Raw genomic sequence first — 23,951 nt, 5'->3', positions numbered from 1 at the left:
CTTTCTCGGAGCCTTGGTCAGCGGTGGGAAAAAGTAACACAGTTTAAAAAAAAAAAAAAAAGAAGGTTTGTTTCTGCATTTTTTGTTGATTGATAAATGACCTGTTTCTGCAAGTGATTAAAATGTGCCTTGATGGGGTATAATGTCTTCTATGCAGTGTGAAGGTATTGCTTTTTACCTTGTGAATTAGCTGGTTTAACTTCGTCTGACATAGCAATGAGTAGAATCTGCCTCACCTGTCAAAAGATCTTTTAGTCAGGATATTTGAAGGGTGTAAAACACAGTGTGTTGAGATTCGTGCAATGCTTTAATTTGAATAAATTAGAATATGTCAGATTACCTCGCGAAGTGTTGATTTGGCTTGTTTATTGCTTATCCCTTCTGTTTTGCTTTAAGCTCTAGTTGGCTATTGCTTTGTTTCAATAGCATTTGTGAAACCCATATTGGAGTAGCTAGAAGTGGGGGTGATGGAAAAAATGTTTACATTGTGAAAGAACTAAGACTGAAGAACAACTTCTTTCTGTATTTGTACAGCTACCCTGCTAAATTCTCCCTACTGCAGTAAGAGTTGGAGATCTTGTCAGGACTAGAACAACAAAAATAGAGTAAGCAAAAGTACCCTGAAATGAGTAGCTTCAAGATGGGGAAAAGGGAGGGTTTTTTATGAGGCTAGTCAGCGGTCTTCCTTTTTCTGCAAGAATTGGTCATGTCAGTATGTAGAGGAGTGCAGCTTTCCACTCGGTGGCTGGTACGTGGCAAGACTCTCAGGTTTTTTTCTCCACTGCTTCCAGGAAGTCTTGGGTCTTGTACACTGGCCAGTCAGGCTGCTCCAAATCCTTTCTCCTCTGGATACTGTTAACATTTGTGGAGGAGGTTGTCTGCTGTGATGAGAGTGGTGTTTCTGGAGAATTTTCAGGACCTCTTGTCTCCTTCTGTAGTTCTTAATATTGCACGTAGGGTAAAGCTTTCATTTGGTATCTGGCAGTTGTGCACAGTACAACATTATTGACCCAGTTTTTGACCCCTGCATGCAGTTTATTTAAACTGTGATATCTTGATGGCAGGAGCTGTTTTGTGTCCAAGCATATAATAAAGCTAGACGCAGTGGAGCCCTTGGGTTAACTAGGATTTTGTAAGTCCAGCTGCAGTGCTTATCCTTCAATAATTAGAAGGTGCTTTCAGCACTCTGCGTTTTATTTGTATCTACAAATGTAAAAGAGGAAAATTCTTCTGCAAACCCTGTTACTGTTTTGTTTCTTTTAATTTCTTGCTGCACATCTTAGGATGGTGACAGGTCACTCTAGCCTTGAGGCAGGGAGCAGATTATATTAATTAGAAGGCATTGTATTAACAACTAGAAAACAATTATCTTTTCCAATCTATTTGTAACCCGTGAGATATTGTGTAAGATTTATAATATGGGATATGGCATTACCTGCGAAATGTATAATAAAATACATAAAATCAAAGTAAACTTTGAACACTGCTATGCCTCAAGGGAATGTGTGGTGAAGTCTATGTTGAACTTTTATTCAGAAATGCTTACTGTTTCCATCTGTAGTGACAGAAAGCAGCTAGGTAGAAAGTAACTGTGCAGAAATCATATATTCTTTTTATTTCTATTTGATTTTCTTGGTTTACAAATAAGTCACTAAAATAAATGAACATCAAAATATATGTATTGATATTAATGATTAACATATTTTAAGAATTATGTCACGATATTCATTTTAGAATTAGGTGTTGTCCTGAGCTTCTAATAATAAAATGTATTAGCAAAGAATAAAAATGGATTCTATTTTAATCAGTGCGACTATTCCGGGGTGCATAAGCTCCTCTGAAAACTCACAGGATCAAATTGTGCCCTTGAAGTCAAGTGAAAGGTTTGCATACAAGTCAGAAGACAGGGTTTGATGCATAGTGTTTTGCTTGGCTTTCATTTTGTTTTTCATAGTCCAGATTGGAGGAGTTTGTGAGGGAAATATTGTGGCAGAAAAATCTTGTTTAAAGATATGCTGAATTCCAGAGAATATTTTAAAATGCAGAAACATTTTTCTTGGTCTGTTGTGCCAGTAACTGCTCAGTTCTGTGTGGAGGCAAGAAAAAGCAATCAGTGTTTTAAAGAAATAGACTAGTTCAAGTGATCATTGTGCCTTAAAAATAAGCTGTACATTGAGTTTCGACTCCAGGGTGTAGAACTAGGAGTATCTTACATCAGCGGGTTTGAAACAGTTGTGGTGGTAACAGAAGTTTGTTCTTTTTCTCTCCTTCCCTTTCTATTATACACCTGTGCTTCTTTGAGCCTTAAATACACCAAAGCTGCAAATTAAAGTTATTTAAGCAATTGTTTAGAAATTTTTGCCTACAATTTCTATTGGTTTCCATTCGTGTGGTATCTTTTATAGGATTCTTTCAGCTTCAATGGAGTGCTTCTGCAGTTGTGTAGCTGTTACCTTTCCATTTCAGCCTCTGCCTTGGCCTCTGCTCTCACCCAGAATGTTGTGGGTCGATGTTCCAGATCCACACGTGTCTCGGGGCTGTTGGGTAGATGCACTGAGCCAGCACAGCAGGCTCTCTTTGTTAAGCTCTTCCTAGCAAGTGAGATCAAGTAGCTCAGGGCACACAGTTCGACTCTTAACTGTTACGTTTATGTGTTTGGTCCTCTAGTTTACTTCTCATCTTTCATTATATATACATGGCATTTATCACACTCAGAAGTTACAGGGTGTCAGTATCACAGTCTGATTTTGGCTCCTTTGGCTGTGTGTAGTGGTAACAGTTTTGCAGTGAAAGTGAAATACACCTTTTTACATGCATTCCTTTCTTCATTCAGTCTGCAGGAAGGCCTGAGGAGTAGTCAGTCAGTTAATTTCATCCTTTTCAGTGTGTGCCATTGCAGTGAGCATAGTATTTCTTTATAATGGAGTTTGTGTGGTACTACTTTTATAGTTCCTAACATCTTATGGAGTCTTAAGGTACTGTCTTCTCAATATCCTTGTGGGGTGATAGAGGTTACCACGTACTGTCTAATGGTTGGGGGATTGAAGCAGAGAAATACAAGCAAATGTTGTCTAAGGTATCAGTAAACTTTGTGCACCTGGACTGAGAAATGTAGAAAACGGTGTCATTTGTAGTATTTGTATTCAGACCCATATTCCTTTTGTCATCTTAAAACTCAGGAGTATTTATGTCTTTTTAAATTTGACTCCTGGCTGTCAGAATTCAGAAGTGAAGAACACGCAATGTCCACCTGTGAAACATTTGTTTTGTTGGATTTGCTTTATGAGAGGGCTCCGTTTCTGATGTGGCATACAATCTGTTTCTCTATGGTGATCTTCAAACTTTCCCAACAATGAAACTATTTTGTATATATCAGCATTCTGCCTTTTCTCCAGATACTTCTCACTATACAGAAAAACTGTTTTCTCTTCTATGAACAGTTCTAATTTAACTTAATTTTTTTTTTATATTACAGCGTACCTTTTTATCAAATGGAACCAGCGTTGTCTTAGAGTTTGCAGGAAGAATCTTAATTAAGGTTAAATGAGCAGACATCATCCTAAAATTTTCAAACTTTCTGAGTACTGTTTTTTTCAATTACGTGGTAACAGTAATTTTAATTTATAGGGTTTTTATTTAAATGTTAGGGAAAAATAGCCTATCAAACCCCACTAACAATTACTTAAGACTGTGTTGATGCTAATTTAGAGGGGCAGTGAAGGACATTTTGCTAGCATGCGGTGTCAAAGGACCATTATGCCTTAGGATTGGCTCTTATTTCCCAGTTTTGCTAATTTCTTGGAGAAAATGGTTTTATGGAATAGGTAGTATTATGAATTTAATGCCACACCTTGACTTTTGTGCCCAAAACTACTCAACGATCTGTGCTGAATATGCAGCATGACTTCACTGCTGTCCATGAAGTCTGAGACGCAGCATACCTACCCGTGCCATGGTCCTTAGATGCAGAATCAGCCTGTCAGAGCTATAAGAAATAGACAGAATTCCATGAGGGCAGATTCTTCATCCTGTTTAGACTATAAACTAAGAAGATGTATATTTTTGAATTTTCAGGTGTGTATGTAGGTGAGTTTTCACAGAAAAGTATTAAAGTAGTCTTTCTCTACTACCAGCTGTCACTTCCCCCTGAATTTCATATACGTGCTGCAAAACATCAAACTGCTAGAGCTTCTGAGAAAAAAAACAGTAAATACTTTGTTTGCTAGATAGGCAGTTTTTCCAAGTCTATTTCAGAGAAACAGTTGATGTAAAAAAAATGTTATTATGAATAGTCCTTTGTTTTATAAAGCTTCATCCTTAATTTTGTATGAGCTATTTATTTTGTATGAGTTAAAAATATCTGAAAATATATAAAGAAAAGTGTTGGATTAAAAGTGTTGGTATTTCTACCATTCCTACATATAATACTGTGTATGTAGCAAAGACTTGAAGAATTTCCATGTAAATGCCTACAGACATAATGGGCAATTCGTAACACTCCCTTATCTCCCTCCCTCAATTAAAAACCCTTATAATTATGATTTCTAGTTTTGCTATGATAATGACATGGGTATTTTCCATTCCACATCTCCTTGCTGGTCCAGAACAGAAAGAAAATAAGTACTGCAGGAGAAGATTTTAATCAGTGTAAACCTAGTAGAGAAATTTAAATGTGAATGAGTGGCTCTGCATTGTGGATTGAGAACTATACTGTGGTGTGATAGAGAAACTGCTCCAAACTGCTCCTCAGAGGAGATTTAATCAAAGTTAGATTGTGGTGCTCAAGATGATGTCCGGTGGGCTTTTAGCATTCCAGGGATGGACATCTCTCAGCCTCTTTGAGCTCTCTGTTCCAGTGCATATTGTATTTTGTGTTTTAGTTTGGGCAGAAGTCGCCTGCTCAGGCAAGGTAGCTTGATTCTGTACCTGGTCATTTTCTTGCCATACACATGCATTAATGAGCTTGTCTTTGACTGACAGCTGTCCTGTGCTCTTTTGTCCCTCAGCATCCTGTGTGAGGCTGCCTGCCTGCCACTTCCCCAGAGAAGCCACACTTCGCTCTCCTTATATCCTACATCATTTTCTATTTGCCTTCCTCACTTCCCTTAGTTATCCTGTCACACAAAAAGGCTTACTGCTAACATCTGTGAGTTGCCACAACAGGGTCAGGGACTGTTTGTAAAGAGTAATGTTTTGTAATGGTAATGTTTTAGGTGGGGCAGCTTATGTATATAGATTCCTTATCTGGAACTTGTGTCTGCTTTTGATATTACATCACTCTCCAGTTCTCTTAAGTTTTCAGTAACCTGGAGCCTTAGTCAGTGTTTTAAAACTTTTAATTCTGAGATGCAAGACATTAATACAATTTATCTAGTATCACAATATTAACTTTCATCATTGAAATGTCTCTTTTTCAGATTACATATTTCAGTCTGTGGTATTATAATAAGCAGAATCAGCGCAGATGGGTAGATTTGGACAAGCCTCTGAAAAAGCAGCTGGACAAATACGCCTTAGAGCCAACTGTGTATTTTGGAGTAGTGTTCTATGTGCCTACTGTTTCTCAGCTTCAGCAGGAGATTACCAGGTAAACATTATACATGTGTCTATAATTTTTCTTTAAGCATTCTGATATTTACGGTTTATTTAACAATCGTCTCCTTTCCCCTCTCCCTCTTCTATAGAGTGGAAATTATTACTTTAGACAGAATTTAAGTTCAAAGTGTCTATTTATTTCCCTTTTAATATTTCAAATATGTGATAAGCTCAGCAAAAAAATGACTTTTTGTGAATTTAGGTATCTATTCAAACCTGTTTTCAGTGATAGAATACTTGCATGGTCAGACTTCTAATTGTTTTAGTCCCTTCATGTTTGTCTCTTCTATTTTTCTTTTTTTGAAGAGCCATTTGTTGCTTTTGGGGATGTCCGTCCTGCACAAAGCACGTGCAGCTTTTAGTGAGCTATGCTTTCCTTTATTTTGCTTTTTGTACTTTCAGTACAATACGCTGGCAAACTACAGGTCAAGCTTCAGCTGGTGATTTTTCTGTGAATCACTGACAATGCAGATAGATGTTATCTTTGATATCATATATCCATTTCTGCTATGAGTCTGGGGAATATCACATAAGTAATGTTTACTGCATGGAAAAATAGAACTGAGCATATTTACTGGCCAGTTATTCCTATGGGCCGTACATTGGCTCTAGAGTCTTAATGTGTATAGTTGTTCTGATTTAATTATATAACAGGCAAGTGAATACAAAACCACAAACTGAATTGCAAATGTATATGGTTATTTCAGAAATATATATGCTTGCATTAATTAGCCCATTTAAGCTGGTAGCTTCAAGTTGGCCCTGTTTTGAGTGGGGAGCTGAACCAGGTGATCACTCAGAGGTCCTTTCCAGCTTAATTTTTTCTGTGGTTACATACAACTGTCTTTATATTATATAGTGTGGTGCTAAAACACCTTGCCAGAGACCTTTCCTACTAATTGTAGTGTGAGAGCTCTTCAGAGAGATAAGTCTCTTGGTGCAGACACTGGTGCTGTAATGTATTGGTCAGTGCTTGGCAACTATAGTTTTTCTTTTATGTTTAATTTCTGGAAGATTATTTTCTTTCTGTAACTCTAAAGTGTTGGGCTTTTTCACAACAATTTTAGTGGCTTAAAAAGTCATTCTAGTGGTCTTTTTTCTTTTTTTTTTTTTTTGTTAAAAAATCTTCTGCTCAGATTCTGTGCTTGTTAGTGTACTATGAGGTGTTGTGGTTGCCTGAAAAACCTTGAATATTCTTCTCTGGCATCTGAATGATGGGGAAGACTGCCCTCTACACAAACTGGGGAATGCAGCGAAATAGGAAACACAGGCATATTCATCTGCACTCTCTTTTTAAATTAAGAATCCAATGTTAGCTTTTTCTTTCTTTTTCCCATGTAGGTATCAGTATTATTTGCAATTAAAGAAAGATATCTTGGAGGGCAACATTCCTTGCACACTGGAACAAGCAATACATCTGGCTGGTTTAGCTGTTCAGGGTAAGTTGTGCCAATTAGCTAATGCTGCAGTAGAAATTGGTGATATGTTTTCTATTGCATGTTTTCTATTTATTGCTTAAAGATCCAGTTCAGTACATTATGAATGGCTTGCTCTGTAGAATTTCGTCATAGAGACTGAGGATAGACAACAGTGGAATCAGTGGCCCCCGACTTGCTGGCATTTCTGTGCAGTCCTCAGAAGTGTACCCGGGTCTCTAACATGTATTTTCAGGAGGTGGGTTTGACTTAGATGTCTGAATTCCTTTCAGGCAAAGACTTTAGTCATCTGCTTACGTCAACAGATTTGTCATCTATTTCTGTTAATGAAGACTCTATTGTGACATGGTGACAAGAGAAAGAGACATGTTTTAATAAATAAGCACATTTGAATATGTAGTAGTACTTGTATCTTCCACTTTATCTCCCAATATCCTGACACATAAGATTATTTCAAGTTCGTATGCAAGACTGTTAACAATTCCTATGTTCAAATCACTCCTGAAGACCCATTTCTGTGATACCTGCATGAAAATGGCTGCTTTATTTTTCCTAACTGAGGTCAGATGGGATATAACGTACAGTGGAGAACCACCAGTCCTGTCTGTCTGCATGGATCATGTCTGAAGTTCCCTGCTAACATGCTTGTTAGATCTTAAATCTCTCAAAACTAAAGTTTTTAATGACAACAACTTTATTTACTGTCTTTATATATTGCTTCACAGTGAATGCCACTTGTGCATGTCTAACAACAATTGCAAATCTGCAAAAATTGAAAGGGACTAAAAATCACTAGCAGTACATACAACTTAAGTTTTTTTGTCTGTTTTTAATTCTATCACATTGGTAATATCACATTAAAGATGATGATTATGTTATTTGAAAATATAGTTAGTAGGGTGAATTATATTGGTGTCTTGTTTATGTAACAGTGAATCTCTTTAATCCAAGCCAGGATTTAATGGTCTTCAATTGACAAAATCTTGCTTTGTTATTTTCATATCTTTGGACATTTTAATTGTCTCTCTACTGAGCGATTTGTTTATAGAAAGTTTTCAATATAACCCTCTTTCCAGATGGAAAATATTTATCCTTTTAGGTTTCAAATTCTTTTTTTAAGTCTTACGTGAGAGAGAAACTGCATGTGTTGATTACACAGTGAAAAAACAACTCAGAAAAAAATGCAGGTTCTAAATAATTGTGCTCCGATGACTGAAGTAGCTTCTACCAAGTAGGTTAGTTAATTTTAGCTGGTGAATGATCAGAAGCAGTTATTTGCTGTTTCCAGTGAACTGGTTTCAAGAATGATCTGTGTTTGAAGTAAAGTAGTCTATTGTTTAGAAGTAGTCTATTGTAATTATCTCAGGTGCCACGTTTGTGTAGTGTGTCATAAATTTTCCCCTTTCATCATAAATAAGTTGCATATTATTTGCTAATACAAAATTGATTTCTAAATGTCTCTAGATGTTTACTATTATGGAAGATGATATATGGTAATGTAAATAACATCTGTGTTCTTAGGGACTGCTTTTATATTTTGGGGGAGCAGCCATTCTATAGACTGCTGTTCCACAGTTTCTCCTGTGAGGCTACTACATAACATTTCCAGTTTAGACTATTTTATTTCTCTTCTTTGAAATACTGGCTAGTTTTTTTCTTTGAAACAGAAAAAGAGGCAAATTCCTTAGATGTCCTTTGGCATGACATAAAATCAAAGCTGTTAAATCCCTTCTGAGCATTCCCCGGTGTCTAGGAAGGCTTCTGGGTCCTACTTCCTGCCGGTTTAGGTGCAGGGAGCTGTAAAAGGCTTCAGAGCTGAAGGAGCCAGTGTCCACGGTGCTTCAGCTCCTCCATGCAGTGTTTGATTCCAGCTGCAAATTAGAGCAGTCTGCTGGTGCTGTACCGCAAATAATAAAGTATCTGACAGGAGAGAGTAAAGAAGATGGAACCAGACTATTCGCAGGCAATGGGCACAAATTGAAATGCAGGAGATTTCATCAAACATAAAATTATTCTGCTGTGAGACTGATGAGACACTGGAAGAGGTTGTCCAGAGAAGTTGTAAAGCCCCCACCCTCTGTATTCAAAGAAGGCTCGGAGACCCTCCTTGGGGCTGAGAGGTGAGATGCTAGACAATCCCCAGATGCCCCTTCCAACCTCAAGGGTTTTGTGATTAAAAAATAAAACAAATAAACCCCCAAGGAACTCAGGAACTTGAAGCAATGTTCTGATTGTTCTATCATTTCTTCTCCTTTCTTATACGCAGGGAGTGTTATCAGTTTTTCTGAACAATTAGAAAGATGAGATGTGTTTTTACTTTTTCACTTAATAAACATTACTGGTTAGTTTGTTTCATTGTTTTACTTTCAGATAGTAGTTCAATAGGATGGAGATTTGCTTCTTGGAGAACCTGCTGCAATTAATTGGGTATTGAATAATTTTGTTACAAATGTTTGAATCCAAGAATTTTTTTATTTTTTAGCTGATTTTGGAGACTATGATCAGTATGAATCTCAGGATTTTCTGCAAAGATTTGCTTTGTTTCCAGTGGTAAGTATGTACTTTAAATGAATACATTTAAAAGCTTAAATTGATAATTTAAATCTTTCGTTAAATTGGTAAATGCAAATCATTGATAAATACTTCATCATCCATCTGGCTTACTGCTCCCTATATTTTAAAATTTAGTTAAAGCTTTCTTTGAGACTGGAGTGATGTATACCTTATTACACAGAACCAATGATGTTGCAAGATCAATTTTATTGTATATTACACTGAAAAAGAAGATTTAGGTGGAGATGGGAAAGTGAGTAAAACCACTTCAAAACAGTGTTTGTGCTTTTTGGTTTTGTTTGTGTGCATAATACAGCATCTAAGCTCCAAGATTAGAGTGGAGAGTTGATTTGCCTCTGTAAAGAGACTATAACTATTTATTTTATAGATTTTTTTGTGTTTTGTTCTATAAATGCTATCTTACCTTAAGGGCTGGCTACAAGAAGAAAAAATATTGGAAGAAGCAACTCAGAAAGTTGCCTTGCTACATCAGAAGTACAGGTAATGTTTCTAAAACTCTTTATTGCTTTATTTTTATGTGATTTCTTCAGTAGCTCAGGAATTTGGGAATCTCAGAAGGCACCTGGAGTAATTTCACCTCCTATTTAAAAGAGTTTTGCACTGATGCATCTGCATTGAAACTACAAGAATGGAGGTGAATGAATGCTGAATGAAAATGAAAAGAGAACAGAATTACTGTGAAAATAAATGAGAGGTTTCTGCTTGGAAATTGAGAATATGGGTCACAAATACTGTGACCTCAACTGTGTATTTCTAACGTTGTTTATATGAAATTGTGACCCCAGTAAGGATGTTTCTTGATAAACAACAGCAGCAGATACTGAGGGCAGTAGAAATGTTGGGACAGTCACTGTGCCAGAATACTTATGGTCTTAATGAAAAGCCAGCTAAGAGGCAGTAGTCCAAGACAAAGAAAAGTTAAGTTTTCTGTTGTTAGTTGATCAGTGAAAAATGTTTGTGATCGTGTGTGTAGTACTGATTTTTTTTCCCTTTTTTGTTTTAAAACAACAGTTTGAAAATTGCAAATCCACTTATCTTTGAAATGCTTTTGTAACAACATTGCATGACTAAGTTTCAGCAAAGAAAACTTAACCTGCATGACACTAGGAAAATGTAAAGAATTAGAGATTGATGATTGAAAAAGTATTGAAAGACGTAGAGTGATCATGACAGGATTTTAGTGATAATGTCTTTTATGAGATCAGCTGAGACAGGTAGGAAAACACAAGCTTTTAATCCCTGTGACACTACTGCAAGCCTGTGAGAAAACTATCTTTGCCAGCTGGTCTAATTAAAAAAATATATTATCTTTGCCTAGAGATCTTGTCCTTCTCATGTTTTCAAACCATTAAAGTTATAACAGCATTTAAAATGCTACTGTCTTTCCTGAAATGTGAAGCATTAAAACTTCATATTGGTCCTAAACATGTATACTGCAAACAGAGAAATTAAAATCTTGAACATGTGTGCAAGAATAATTGTTCTGATAAAGTGAGAAAATATGGCAACAATGGTGGATTTGAAGAAGGATGTAATAATTGTCTGCCCTGAGTAGAGGTGATAAATTTAACTGGTCTTTGTTGCCATTTACCTCTAGAGATGCTTGAGAGAAAGAATTTACTAAGGTTGAGACAAATATATCAGGCAATGGTACAGATGAAAACGGCATGATTTGATGATGCTTGCCTGGATGTCTTGGGGATGCTTTTTAAGCTTTGATGGTGTCGGTCAGAGTAAACCAAATATGATTCTTTCTTATTGACAGCACTAGCTGATCATTGTTTTCATTTGTAGAGGCCTTACTCCTCCTGACGCAGAAATGTTATATATGCAAGAAGTGGAAAGAATGGAGGGCTATGGTGAGGAGACCTATCCTGCAAAGGTAAACAGAGCTTTGGTCTTTGTATCAGTTGCTTTCCCCCGCCTATGTAAACAGGGTTACTTCCTGACAAAAAAAAAATGAAAACCAAAAACTATACCACTCCTTTTCTCCTCCAGAACTGTAAAAGTAGTTGCTTCCTATGTAACTTTGCTTTCAATGACCTTTTTCTGTATTTGCATAACTTTTTGCAACTTCTTACAGGACAGCCAAGGAAGTGACATATTCATTGGAGCATGTCTTGATGGTATCTTTGTGAAACACAAAAATGGTCGTCCTCCTGTTGTATTTAGGTTAGTATTGTTCTTTTTTAAAATATTTTCATGCCCTTCACATTTTATGTATGTTCCTCACTAGCATGAATGACTGTTTGGTATGATGTGTAGTTATTCATTTGATAAACCTGAACACAGTCGTGTAGTCATCATGCTACAGTGGAAATCCATGGGAATTTTTAAACATGTCGATGGCAGGATGAATCTCTTTAAACCAGATTAATTTTAAGAGATAAACATTTAATATATATTCCATTGCAAATATTTTATTGAGTCAAAGAGGAGCAATTCTCTGCACATGGAACACAAGATGTCCTGAGATGGACACATCACTTTACTTAGAAATAGTCGATTGTAAAGTAATCAAGGAGTTTCTTTCAGATATCATGTATAAAAGAAATAAAGGACAGTCACATGATAACATTTGTTTAATTAATTTGGGTTAATACATTGTTTTAGTTTATTATTTAATGTTCTGATAGTTAAATTCTAGACACAGACGTGTCCACAACTTTACCTAACAGTGAAGATTCAGTCTTCATGTGAAACAGTGTAGTTCCTACTGGCTTTAAGAGGGGTAACTTAAGCATCATTGAACAGGATTTGGAATAAATTTTAAAAAATACATATATTTTTTTAAAAAAAGAATCTTCCTGATCTGTACTAATTGCTAGAGCAGGAAAAGTTTTATTCTTAGTGAGCTTTAATCTTCTAGAATTTAATTTTTGGCTGCATATCAACAGAATCTTGGAATTGGTCCAACAGTTACTGGAACTCGTGGTAAATTTCTGGGCTTAGGGAGAGTAGCAACTGTACTTCTTTTTGTTAGTGGTTTTGTTTAATAGAATTTATAACTTTAGCACTGTTAACTGTCCTTCAAAAATGTTGTGTGTGTCCCCCCCGTCTCTGCTTCTGATAGGAAAGCTGATGCCAAGTTCTTTTTAATTGCGTAGGGTGGTAGAATTGCCATACTCTTGCTCTCTTGTAGAATGAAGCAATAACAGCTCTGCTGCTCGATGTTGTAAGCACACAGGGCAGAGGAATAAAGATTTAGCCATGCATTTCACGTAATTCCTTAAAGAATTGTGCTGTGTAAACATAAGAAAAAAGTTGCATGTTTGAGAACATCAGAAAGTATTCATATTCTGATTTCAGGATCCAGTTTTCTGTTCTATTGTTTATTTGTTGTTGCTCTATTGTTTATTTGTTGGGCAGTTTTAACGAGGATGGATATATCATGGTATTTATGTGGCAAAAAAAACATCGATGAATGACCCACCACTACTATTTACAAAGGCTGGTTTATGCTTCAGATTGGTTCAAGTAATTTCATAATTGCATCCATAAATGCTTATGAACCAAAGCCTTAAATTGGAGAGGTCTTTGTTCAACATCAAAATAGGGACATTACTGTTTCTTTACCTCACACGTATTATGGTGAATAGCTACAGAAAATACTGTCAGCCACATCTATATAATGAAAATGGAAGACATAGAAATGCCTTTAGAGCGTCTTGTATGTAGGTCCTGCTTTTTCCCATGTTTGTGCACTGCAGAACATTCTTTCAATAAATCAGTGATAAAGGCTTTATTTACACTAATATAACTCTAATGGATCCAACTACATTTGTTTATCAAGAAGTTGAATACATACATGGTATTATATTTCTTGCAATCTAACTTTTCCTCATCTGTCAATACGCAAATGATTTCTAAGAAATATGTATAACAATGCCTTAATGGCTTTGTTTAGGGCAGAATTTTTTTTTCCCTAGCATCTATGGTTTACTTTCAAGCAGTCAGGACATAAGAATTTAGTGATAACTACATTTGTCTAAATTTGGTTGTGGTTGTTTTTTCTTTTTAAAAAAGAACACTTGAAAGACTTTCAAGTGGAAGACAAGTAGTAAATTTATTACTCTACATGTTGTGCAACTTCAAAAGAGTTAGACACATGCTCATTTTCCTTTCAGCAGTCACTTAATAGATATGTGAGTGAAGGTCTGCAACTTGTTCAGATAGATTGAAGAACTTGTTATTTGTCCTCAGTTCTTTATCCATACTCTTGGTGGTGGTCCTGTTCTTCAGTTGCATTTTCTGTGGTTTGAAAATCAGAGCTTGCCAGTTATGGTCTGTCCCTTTTGTCTGTAGGTGGCATGACATTGCCAACATGTCCCATAACAAATCCTTTTTCGCACTAGAGCTGGCGAACAAAGAAGAGACAATCCAATTTCAAACTGTGAGTAGATTTTTACTTTTAGTTTTTTCACTAAGGCATCAGTAGATAAAACCACAAATTAAGACTGCTAATTTATCTCAAAGGGTAAAAACTATTTTTTTCATATTTAGCAATTTTGAACTGCATGAGTGAGTCAAAAGTAATAATAATATCTCTGGTTAGCTTTCTATGGGAAGGCATTAAAAATGTGACCTTTTACACTGAGTACATTGACAAGTTCAGTTCATAAACGTTTTCATCCATTCCAGTAAAATTTCTAGCATGGTTTTTTTTGACTTTCAAATCAGTGGCATTTAAATATGAGCATGATCTTAGAACTTTGCTGGAATGAGCCATGACATTCCTTGCAAAATTTTATGTAGCATCTACCAGCTGTCTTTGTCAAGGAAGCAGCTGTCGACAATCTTATGGTATGATATTTATATATATATATATATACACACGCACACACACAGAGTATATTGTGTTAGTATTACAGTTGATAAGAGTGTCTTCAACAAAAGGCTTCTACTTTCAACTTTCATAAATCTCATAAAATTGTTAGGCTAGAGTATAGGTTTAGGCCCACAAAGTACAGTTTTAGGGAAAACTTGGTGAAAGTAACAAAGTTTTATTAGAATGGATTAATTTAATCTTAAAAAATTCAGTGGCTTATCTGACAGCAAGTAATGGGTGTGCACATTTGGCCTAATTGGCAAATTTTGTTTGTGTTTTTTTGGCAGGAAGATATGGACACAGCAAAATATGTGTGGAGGATGTGTGTGGCTAGACACAAATTTTACCGACTAAATAAATGCAGCCTGTAAGTAGAATACATTAACAGAACTCTTGGTGCCCTTGAAGCTTCCACTGGGAAATGAAATCTTTTATAGACTCTGTAATGTCTTTATTGTCCCTTTTAGATGGTAGGAAAAATGACTTGGGTTTTTTTCTTGATCTTTTTTTGAGAAAATGCTCAAACATATTTTGCCTTATAAGAGAGGACAATATTAAACACTGAAATCTTGCCAAAATTAGCAGTATTTCACCCCTGCTGCTGTGACAGGCTTTAGTTGCTTTGGGTGCTTCTGTTGCTAGAATGTTCGTGAGCTACTGGAATAACTTTGATTTGGGCCTGGGTTTGGGTGAACTGCTCTGAAAGGACACACTAGAGAGCTTTAAAAGGGCGGGAAGTGTATGTGAAGCACTCCTGAAATGTGCTGGACTGACAACTGAGAGGTATGTGGTCCTCTGGATATCCATGGAATCCGTATAGCTCAAGTAGCACCAGTGCAAAGTAAATCTAGTACAATTCACCAAATTAAATTTAAGTGGGCTGGTCTCCAGCTTGTAAATTAAGGGCTGGAATTTGAGCTACTCCCCTGGTACAGCTTTCCTTCAGTTAACTTGCTTTGGCGAAAGAGTAGGGAATTAGACCCCATGAATAGTCTGTCATAAAAAGCATGATTCCCAGATGTTCCATTCCTCCTCTTTGTACACAAGAATATAGCTATTGAATGGTTGGTCCAAAATTTGCTTAGGCCTGTGGAAAGATAATGGAGTATTTTGTATTGCAGATGACTCACTAGTATTTTTAATGCAAATTTATTTTAGTAGAGTAAGATTCATTTGGAATAGAGTAGACCTGATACCTCTAAGCTTGTAAAGCTGTCTGCATTTGGAGAGATAAGAAATATAGGTAGAAGTAGTGCATCTGTGGGACCTGTGCGTTACTGTCTGAATAATGCCAGTTCTATATTTCTGTATTGAAAGTCTGTCTCTAGGATTATTTTAACCCTTTCACCACAATATGGTTTTATTAGTAGGAAAAGTTCTCAAAAGACTTTCTAACTAGCTATCTCTACTCTAAGATTCTCTGTCATCTGGTCCTGCTGCCGAAAACTGTCTTATGCAAGCCTGTATTAATTTCAGATTTTTTTCTTTATCTGTATGTACCTTGTCTTTAGAGACTCCCTGGACTCTCCACCTGAGGAGGGCTCTCAGAAATCTTCCCTCATTCTTTCCCTTCCACGCTTTCCAATCCTTTCTCGTCCTTCACTTCCCAAAGGGTGAGCTGAAAAATAATCGTTCTTTCCGAAATCTAACAGTTCCTGCATTGGTATTATTCTGCTGGTTCTTGACCTCTGTCTTGCTGCAAGATGCAGAGTACACATGCTGTGTAGGGTGGGGAAAAAGGAGCTTAAGGTTTCTGAACCATACATCTTGGATGCAATCCAGCAAATTATGAAAATATATTTTTGCTAGATTGAATGAACGTGCAGTGTAGTTACACTTTCCACTTCCTTTGACATTTGTAACATTACATTCTGTAAACAATCTTATGTCTGGTCTTGTAGAACAGGTAACTTAGAGTATGAGATTTTATGTGGGGTTCAAATTTGGAACTAGTCTTCAGTTACTCTGCTGCTTTTTCTGCCCTGCTGCAGTGGTTCAGGGATGTCTCCTTTTTATGCTTCACAGAAAGGAGGTAAAGAAATAACTGATGTACTTGATCTTGGTTGTGTTTCTTTGCACATCCTGCCTGCAGTGGTGGTTTATACACGCAAGTTCTTTCTTCTGAAACTGTTGGGAGGACTATTTAATGCAGGGCCTGGCTCCAAGAAATGTAGAGTGATTTTAACTGAACTTGGCAGCACTTTCCAAGGTTTGATACAGGTCTTGCTGGTGTTAAGAATCATTTTTCACCATAAGATTTCTTCTGTAGGCAAACCCAGCCCATTACAGTGAATCCTGTTAGAAGGCGGTCTTCATCCAGGATGTCTATGGTAAGGGGACCAAATAGTTCTTTATTTGCATTTTTATGGATTTCTAATGACTTTGAATCAGACATTAGTTTCCTTCAGTAAAATAAAAGGACGAAAACATTGTCTAATATGCTAGCAGCTGGTTCTGACTTGTAGAAAAAGCTGCTGTGTAATATCTCAATAATGGAATTAAAACAATTGCAATGAAAAATATTTTAAACACTTCATTTTTAGTTTGATTGCTCTGTCTCTACAAGGCTCATACAGGAGTCTGTCCTAGATGTCAGATGGCAAGATACAGTCTTGGGTTGGTGGTGTGTTTTTTTCAGTTTTGTTTATTTTCTTTTATTATTTCTTGTATGACTTCACAGGAGAAACTTACCTTGCGGATTTAGACTAAGACTTTGTGTGTATTATATATTTTATATATGCATAATATTATACATTGTATAAATACTAAAAAGTCTTCAAGTCTTATTTTTAAAATAAAAGAGCAATTTAAAACCCAAAATAAAATGCTTGCTTTCTTAGCCCAAGCCTCAGCCTTATATGATGCCTCCACCACCTCAGCTGCATTACAACGGTCATTATACTGAACCATATGCGTCCTCCCAAGGTAAGTTCCTTAACTCTAAGGACATACTACACAGCTTTAGAAAGTAAAAGCTGTAATTTGCATTTTACAGCTTCTTTAGATAGAGCAAAATAAATTCATAGGGTGAACATGAGATAGGTTTCTACTACAACACTCATTAATGTACTTGCTGCTACTATAGGCATATAGGCTGATGTGAAATGTGGGATATGAGCAAAGTTAATTATGATAGCATATACAGCAACTATAAAATGTAGTCTCTTGTGTGAGTTTAAGCTGACTGTTACTTTTCTTTGTTTATGTACCAAACTGGTATGTTATAGCATTCTGAGATCCTTGTCCATATAATAACTGCAAAGGGTAACTGAATCGCCAGAAATTAAAAAATAAAATAAAATAAAATAATAAAATCTTATCAAACTCAGGATATAAGAAGAGACATGTTTCTCTGAGTTTGCTAGACTACAAGGTGCTAGGGAATTCAAAAGCTAAGTAGGCAGCAAGTTACAGGCTTGTTCTACATTTCATTGAAAAGAAGGAAAGAAAAAACCTCAAAACCCTAACAAACTCTAACTGGAATTCTGAAGGAATGCACATTCCTAATCTAAGCAGTTTAACAATGGAGTCATGGCTGCTTTCTCTCCTTTTTTTTTTAATTTTTTTTTATTTTTGCACGTTGTGTCTTTAACAAAGTTGCTGCCCAAAAGAGCTTAATCTGATCTTTTGCAAAGTTGCCTCAGTTTTGACAGGGAGCTTCCACTCCTACAAGTCAGCTGGATTAAATAAATACTCATAACTCACTAGTAAGGGCATAAGCACATTTTCTGTCTAAACACAGTTACACAAGTAATCATGAAGATATAGGTATATAAATTCAGAATGTAACTGGATTTTTCCAATATAGTGCTGGAGTTATTGTTGAACACACTGAAAGCTATTGTGCTTCTTAGTTGCTACTGCACACATCCTAGTTTTAAACAATTTTCTCGCAAACAAAAGAACTTTTGACTGTCAGCAAATTCATTACCATAAATATGACAGGGATTTTGGTGAACTTGTAGAGTTAAATCATGAAAGGCATCTAAAGCAATGAATTAATTGTTCTCTTCTGTAGCCCTTTTTTTCCCTTCTCAATTCAGTACCTAGCTAAGAATAACTGAGATTTTTTTAAATCTCAGACATTCGTTAGCTACATCTTAAATAGAGAATGCCTTTGTTTGATGTCTTGGACGTAAAGGTTGTTCTTAAACTTTACTTTCAGATAACCTCTTTGTGGGCAATCAAAATGGATACTACTGTCACTCTCAGACTAGCTTGGATAGAGCCCCTCATGACTACGGTGGTCGGATCCGCAATGGTAGTGTCTATAGTGCACATAGCACAAACTCCTTGAACAATCCACAGCATTACTTGCAACCGTCCCCCATGTCCTCTAACCCAAGCATTACTGGAAGCGATGTGCTCAGAACAGATTACGTCCCATCGCACCGACACAGTGCACTAATACCACCTTCTTATCGTCCCACACCAGACTATGAGACCGTGATGAGACAGCTCAACAGGGGAATGGTGCACACAGATAGGCAGAGTCATTCGATGAGAAATCTTAACATCAGCAATTCATATGCGTACAGCAGGCCTGATGCCTTAGTTTACAGTCAGCCTGAAATACGCGAACATGCGCACTTCACTTCCCCACAATCAAACCATTACCCATTTAACCTGAACTACAGTTTTCATTGCCAATCCCCCTATCCTTATCCTGCTGAAAAGCGCCCAGTTGTTGGGGCAGTCAGTGTGCCCGAGTTGACAAATGTGCAACTCCAGGCTCAGGACTATCCAGCACCAAATATAATGAAGACCCAAGTCTATCGACCACCTCCCCCATACCCATACCCAAGACCTGCAAATAGTACTCCAGACCTTTCCCGACATATCTACATTAGCAGCAGCAATCCAGATCTTATTACAAGGCGAGTCCACCATTCTGTCCAAACATTTCAGGAAGACAGCCTACCTGTGGCGCATTCTCTTCAGGAAGTCAGTGAACCTCTAACGTCAGCACGCCATGCTCAGCTGCAGAAAAGAAACAGTATTGAAATAGCAGGCTTGACTCCCAGCTTTGAAGGAATGAGAATTAAAGAGAGGACCATGTCAGCTTCTGCAGCAGATGTGGCTCTTCCAAGAGTTATCTCAGAAGGGTCACAGCCCAACATTCTGATGGAGAGAACAAAGCAAAAAGAAAATGAGCAAGAAGGTGTGAACTGTGAACATAAGAAAACTCTTTCAGATGCTACTATGCTGATTCATAGTAGTGAGGAAGAAGAAGAATTTGAAGAAGAAAACAAGACTAGTACAAGTCTTTCTCCGCTACCTGAAGATCAAACCCAACTGTCATCCATTATGGGTGGTTATTCTCATGATTCAATACTGAACTACCCTTATAGCTCTGTTGCTTCATCTGCTGGTCCTTTGCATATTCTTGAGCCTAAATTGCATATTGCAGAGACAGAAAAGAGAATGAAAGATATAAGCCCTGTCCATTTACTAGTAGAAAGCCAGGTACAGAGAAGAGGGGAAGGATTACTTACTCCATCTATGTCAGAATCCGACCTTACAACATCAGGGAGATACAGGGTAAGGAAAGATTCAGTGAAGAAGAGACCTGTGTCTGACCTTTTGTCTGGGAAGAAGAATATTGTGGAAGGCCTTCCCCCACTAGGTGTAAGTGTATATTATTCCTCCTGGTTTGGGTTGGTTTGAATTGTTCTATAAGCAGGAGTTGTGTGGCTTTTTGTTTGAGGCTTGTTTTTTTTTTTTAATTAACCTGATATGCTTTTAAAACATGTGAAGTAAAGGCTACCTTATCTTGGCATTTGTTTTTCTGTTTTCTTTCCCTCATTGTCTTCACTTATCTGTCTTTTATTCCCTTCTCTGTCATGTCTAAGTTCTGTTTGTATAGTCCTTCTGCATAAATTTAGCTGTGCAGACCTTATCCATCTGATACCCCTAACTTGGCTAGCAACTGTAAAATATGCAAATTTAAAGTCAATTCTAGATCCTGAATTCTGCCCTACCTATCCTTATCTGGAACAGATATAACTGCTTCCATTTCACTACCAGGGTTCTAATCTTCCTCTCAGTGAAAAATAGGATGTGGATGAATGTTTAACTTGATTCATTTGTTTTCTTCTTTTGACTTAAGAGAGGGACATAATAATGCATTAGGCAATACATTCTTTCCTTGCATTCTCTTCTTTCCTCCATCCCTTCCCCTTTTCATATCCTTTCCCTTCTGCCTTGCATTCAAACTGGTTTCATCTCACTGTGTCTTGCTTGCCATGCCTCTTTCTCCTACTCCGATGCTATGAAGCCCTAAGTAGTGAAGAACTGCAAGTTTCACATTCCCCATATTTCCCATCTCGTAGAACCATGAAGGTCTATGTGAGACTGTACAATTTCACTTGTAGTCCTCACTATTTGCTTTGTTCAAAACTTTTGTTCAGTTAAATATAGTCTGTGGCATTTTTCAGGTGCTAATGGAGGAAAATAATTTTTATTGTTATTTTGCCTTTTAAAATTGATGTTAACTCAACCTGACTTAGCGTCAGATAGTTTCTGCACAAATTGAACTGCAGTGGAACTACCATATAACTTCTGCTACTGTAGTAACTGTTACAGCTGATGCTGTGAAAGCTACTCTAGAGTAAGATATGTATTTAAATAGTAATACTTTCACAATTTTTTGCCTGTCAGAATTCCTGTACATGGCGCTGGACACAATGAAATGAATCTTCATCAGCTTCAATTAATTTTATAAATATGTTTGCTTTTTGAAGTCTCCTTCCTTCTGTTTGTTTTGTGGATATAGGGGAAAAAGGGTGATACCTTTTTCCTTGTGTTCACACTAGTCTCTTAGTATTTTGTTCTCCAAAAGATACGTTTTCATACACTAGCGCATGTACCAAAATCATACTCTGCCTTTTCCTTCTCATAGCTATGTAAATATGCAAGTCAACCTTTGAAATTAAATTGATATTTAAACTTTCTTCACTGGAATTGTTCAGTAAAATGCTTTCTAGTTCAGTAATATTTGAGTACTATTGTATAATATAGAATAATACTTTACTTTATTCAATATTGAGATGAATATCCTGGTAAGAAAGCTGGCTCCTACCAATGTTTGCACCTTTTGCTTTCCAATGTACTCTTGGGGTTGTGTTTGTATTCACTTTGCTTTTAAATGTGGTCTGATCCTCTTAGCTTTGTCGTCCTACTCCTTATTACCATTTAGCTTATGAAAGGATTGATTATAATTCAAACAGCATATACCTCACATTTTCAGGGTATTTTTGCTAACAACCAAGCTTAGCAACTGCAGGAATTATAAAGCTTTCCCTATTTAAATGAATCATCTGAATTTATTCATTCATAAAAATTCCCCTTTGCTATTTTTCTCAGATAATGAATAGTAACTTCAATCATTTAGATTCATGGCATGGTTCAGGGCTCAAATGTGTGTGCAATTCTGTGTTCATTTTTTGTATGTGCACTTTGTTGGAAACAATCAAACACTTAACTATATCAAAATATTGTAAAGGCAAATGCTCTGTGTTACACTCACTTGTAGGGAAAAAAAAGTGCCTACAAACTGAATAGTTTAGTAATGAATAATTTTTATGTATTTCTGGGATTCAAAATGATTCCAATTCTATTCAAGAATGTTAATTATCCAGAGTTGTCATGTCACACCCTCAGTTGTGAGCTTTGTAGGGAACAATATTTGCCATTCTCATGTAGTTTCATTAACCTGCCTGGAATGAAGACAGACTTGTGTTGTGTCCTTGGAGGAATGTAGTCCCACCACCCTAATCTCTCTCTGCAGTGCTTATCAGGAAAAAAAAGTCAGAGCCATTTGCAGAAGGGGTCAAAGAAGTATCCTTTACTTAATTGAACTCCTCTGGTTTCTGCTTTATAACTTGAACAGATATTTAAGAATATTTACAAGTTTTAACTTTTGTTTTTCAGGGTATGAAGAAGAACAAAAATGATGCAAAAAAAATAGGGCCGCTAAAGCTAGCTGCCCTGAATGGACTAGCTTTGACTAGAATGCCTTTGCCAGATGAAGGGAGAGAAGAATCAACAAGAGCAACAAATGATGAACGGGTATGTTGAAGTTTTTTAATGCCTGAATTCCATTTCACACTAGTGATTTTTCAAAACAGAATGCATATGAATGGTACTTTGTGTTGACTTCAAAATGCTTCAGATACAAAGCAATTCAAACACTAAAAATAGAAACAAAATGAAAAATTAGACTTCTGACTGATAAAACTTTGCTCTAAGTGTTGGGTGTAACTTAGATTTTTCTTTAAGATTTAAGATGACAGTGATTCAGCTTGTGGTGTTCCTTTTGAACATGTAGGAAGCAAATTAACTAGTATTTACTGATAATTTTTTGTGCCAAGTCTTTCTGTTTTATCTCTTAATTTTTACTTTTTTTTGGCCAGACTGAAAACATATGAAAATTAGAATTTTGAGTGTGAGATTGAACTTAGATGTAATTATTAATAATAAATACAATTTTCACAATAAATTTTGTTGTTAAATTGCATCCTGAGGGTACAGCATGTGCAGATAGTATTTATCTCTTTTTCTTAGGTGGATCCATGAAAATATAGATGGAACTTGTGTGATCTGCAGAAATTTTAAATTCAGTAAAAGTTCTCGGATTACTGCGGGATCATCAAGTTCTAGAACTTGAGGATCATTCTTTGAGAAAAATAGGGCTCCATCGGCTTCTGTCAGGGTAACGAGCATTAGTAAATACACTTCAGCCTGCCTAATTTATCATTAAAAATGTGCAGGAAGGTGAAATACAGTCAATATCCAGCATGCAAAGGACTATGTGTAACAGTGCTGTCATATACCTGACCAGGGACCAATTAGATAACACCAAAGCCTACGGTGATTATTATACATTCTGTGACCAGTTGTCTCTTTAGAATCCAGTTCTGAGTGGCTGGACACCCTTAGCTACAGACTCTTGAGCTCAATTTGTTGACAGTCACTAGGCAGGGATTAGAACCTGAAAGAATAGTCCTGCTCTCTTCAGCTGCATGTTTAAGGAACAGGCCAAGAAAAGTAATTGCAAGCCACACAGTAGAAATTCATTCATGGAGTTTGAAGTCTTGGAGTGAGATCCATAGGAGAGGGATTTGGCTGTTTCATTTCAATGCAGCTGAAGTTCTTTCTGAGCTATCTATGTTCCTTAAAGATGCTAAGTTACAGAAATTAACATTGCATTATTAAGATACAGTTCTACATTTACTATCTGTGTTGGTTATTTCCTCCTATTTAAAAAAATCATCTCTTCCTTGACTGACCTTTTTCTTGAAATCGGCCCTATTATTATTCAGCTAGCTCTGCTCAAAGAATTGAGGTAAAAAGAACCAGAAAGTCATGAAAAAGACACGTCACTACACTTTCTCTTCAGGCAGTCATGTAGAGGCAGAATAACTATCACAAAATGGAAGTAATTCCTCAAGCAGTTAAGAAAAGGTAACGCAAAGTAGACATCTAACATGAAAGTATGTCCAGACTGGTGATATTTT

General features: G+C 36.6%; 1 protein-coding gene across 2 annotated transcripts in view; it reads left to right on the top strand.

Annotated features, from left to right (window-relative positions):
* Positions 1–23,951, top strand: part of PTPN21 (protein tyrosine phosphatase non-receptor type 21) — a 44,537-nt gene that overhangs the window by 9,012 nt on the left and 11,574 nt on the right. The window contains exons 3-15 of one of the 2 annotated variants that reach the window (XM_054066717.1): positions 5,418–5,587; positions 6,937–7,034; positions 9,514–9,581; positions 10,015–10,085; positions 11,400–11,487; positions 11,689–11,777; positions 13,911–13,998; positions 14,721–14,800; positions 15,945–16,046; positions 16,703–16,763; positions 17,274–17,358; positions 18,599–20,061; positions 22,366–22,503. In XM_054066717.1, the coding sequence (XP_053922692.1) occupies positions 5,418–5,587; positions 6,937–7,034; positions 9,514–9,581; positions 10,015–10,085; positions 11,400–11,487; positions 11,689–11,777; positions 13,911–13,998; positions 14,721–14,800; positions 15,945–16,046; positions 16,703–16,763; positions 17,274–17,358; positions 18,599–20,061; positions 22,366–22,503 (2,601 nt within the window). The remainder of the gene's footprint in view (positions 1–5,417; positions 5,588–6,936; positions 7,035–9,513; positions 9,582–10,014; positions 10,086–11,399; positions 11,488–11,688; positions 11,778–13,910; positions 13,999–14,720; positions 14,801–15,944; positions 16,047–16,702; positions 16,764–17,273; positions 17,359–18,598; positions 20,062–22,365; positions 22,504–23,951) is intronic. The other variant, XM_054066718.1, reaches the window with a different exon arrangement.

Source organism: Cuculus canorus, chromosome 5 (genome assembly GCF_017976375.1).
Source record: "Cuculus canorus isolate bCucCan1 chromosome 5, bCucCan1.pri, whole genome shotgun sequence".
Lineage (NCBI taxonomy): Eukaryota > Metazoa > Chordata > Aves > Cuculiformes > Cuculidae > Cuculus > Cuculus canorus.
Note: the sequence above shows the minus strand (reverse complement) of the source record. Positions and strands in the feature narration are given on the sequence as shown.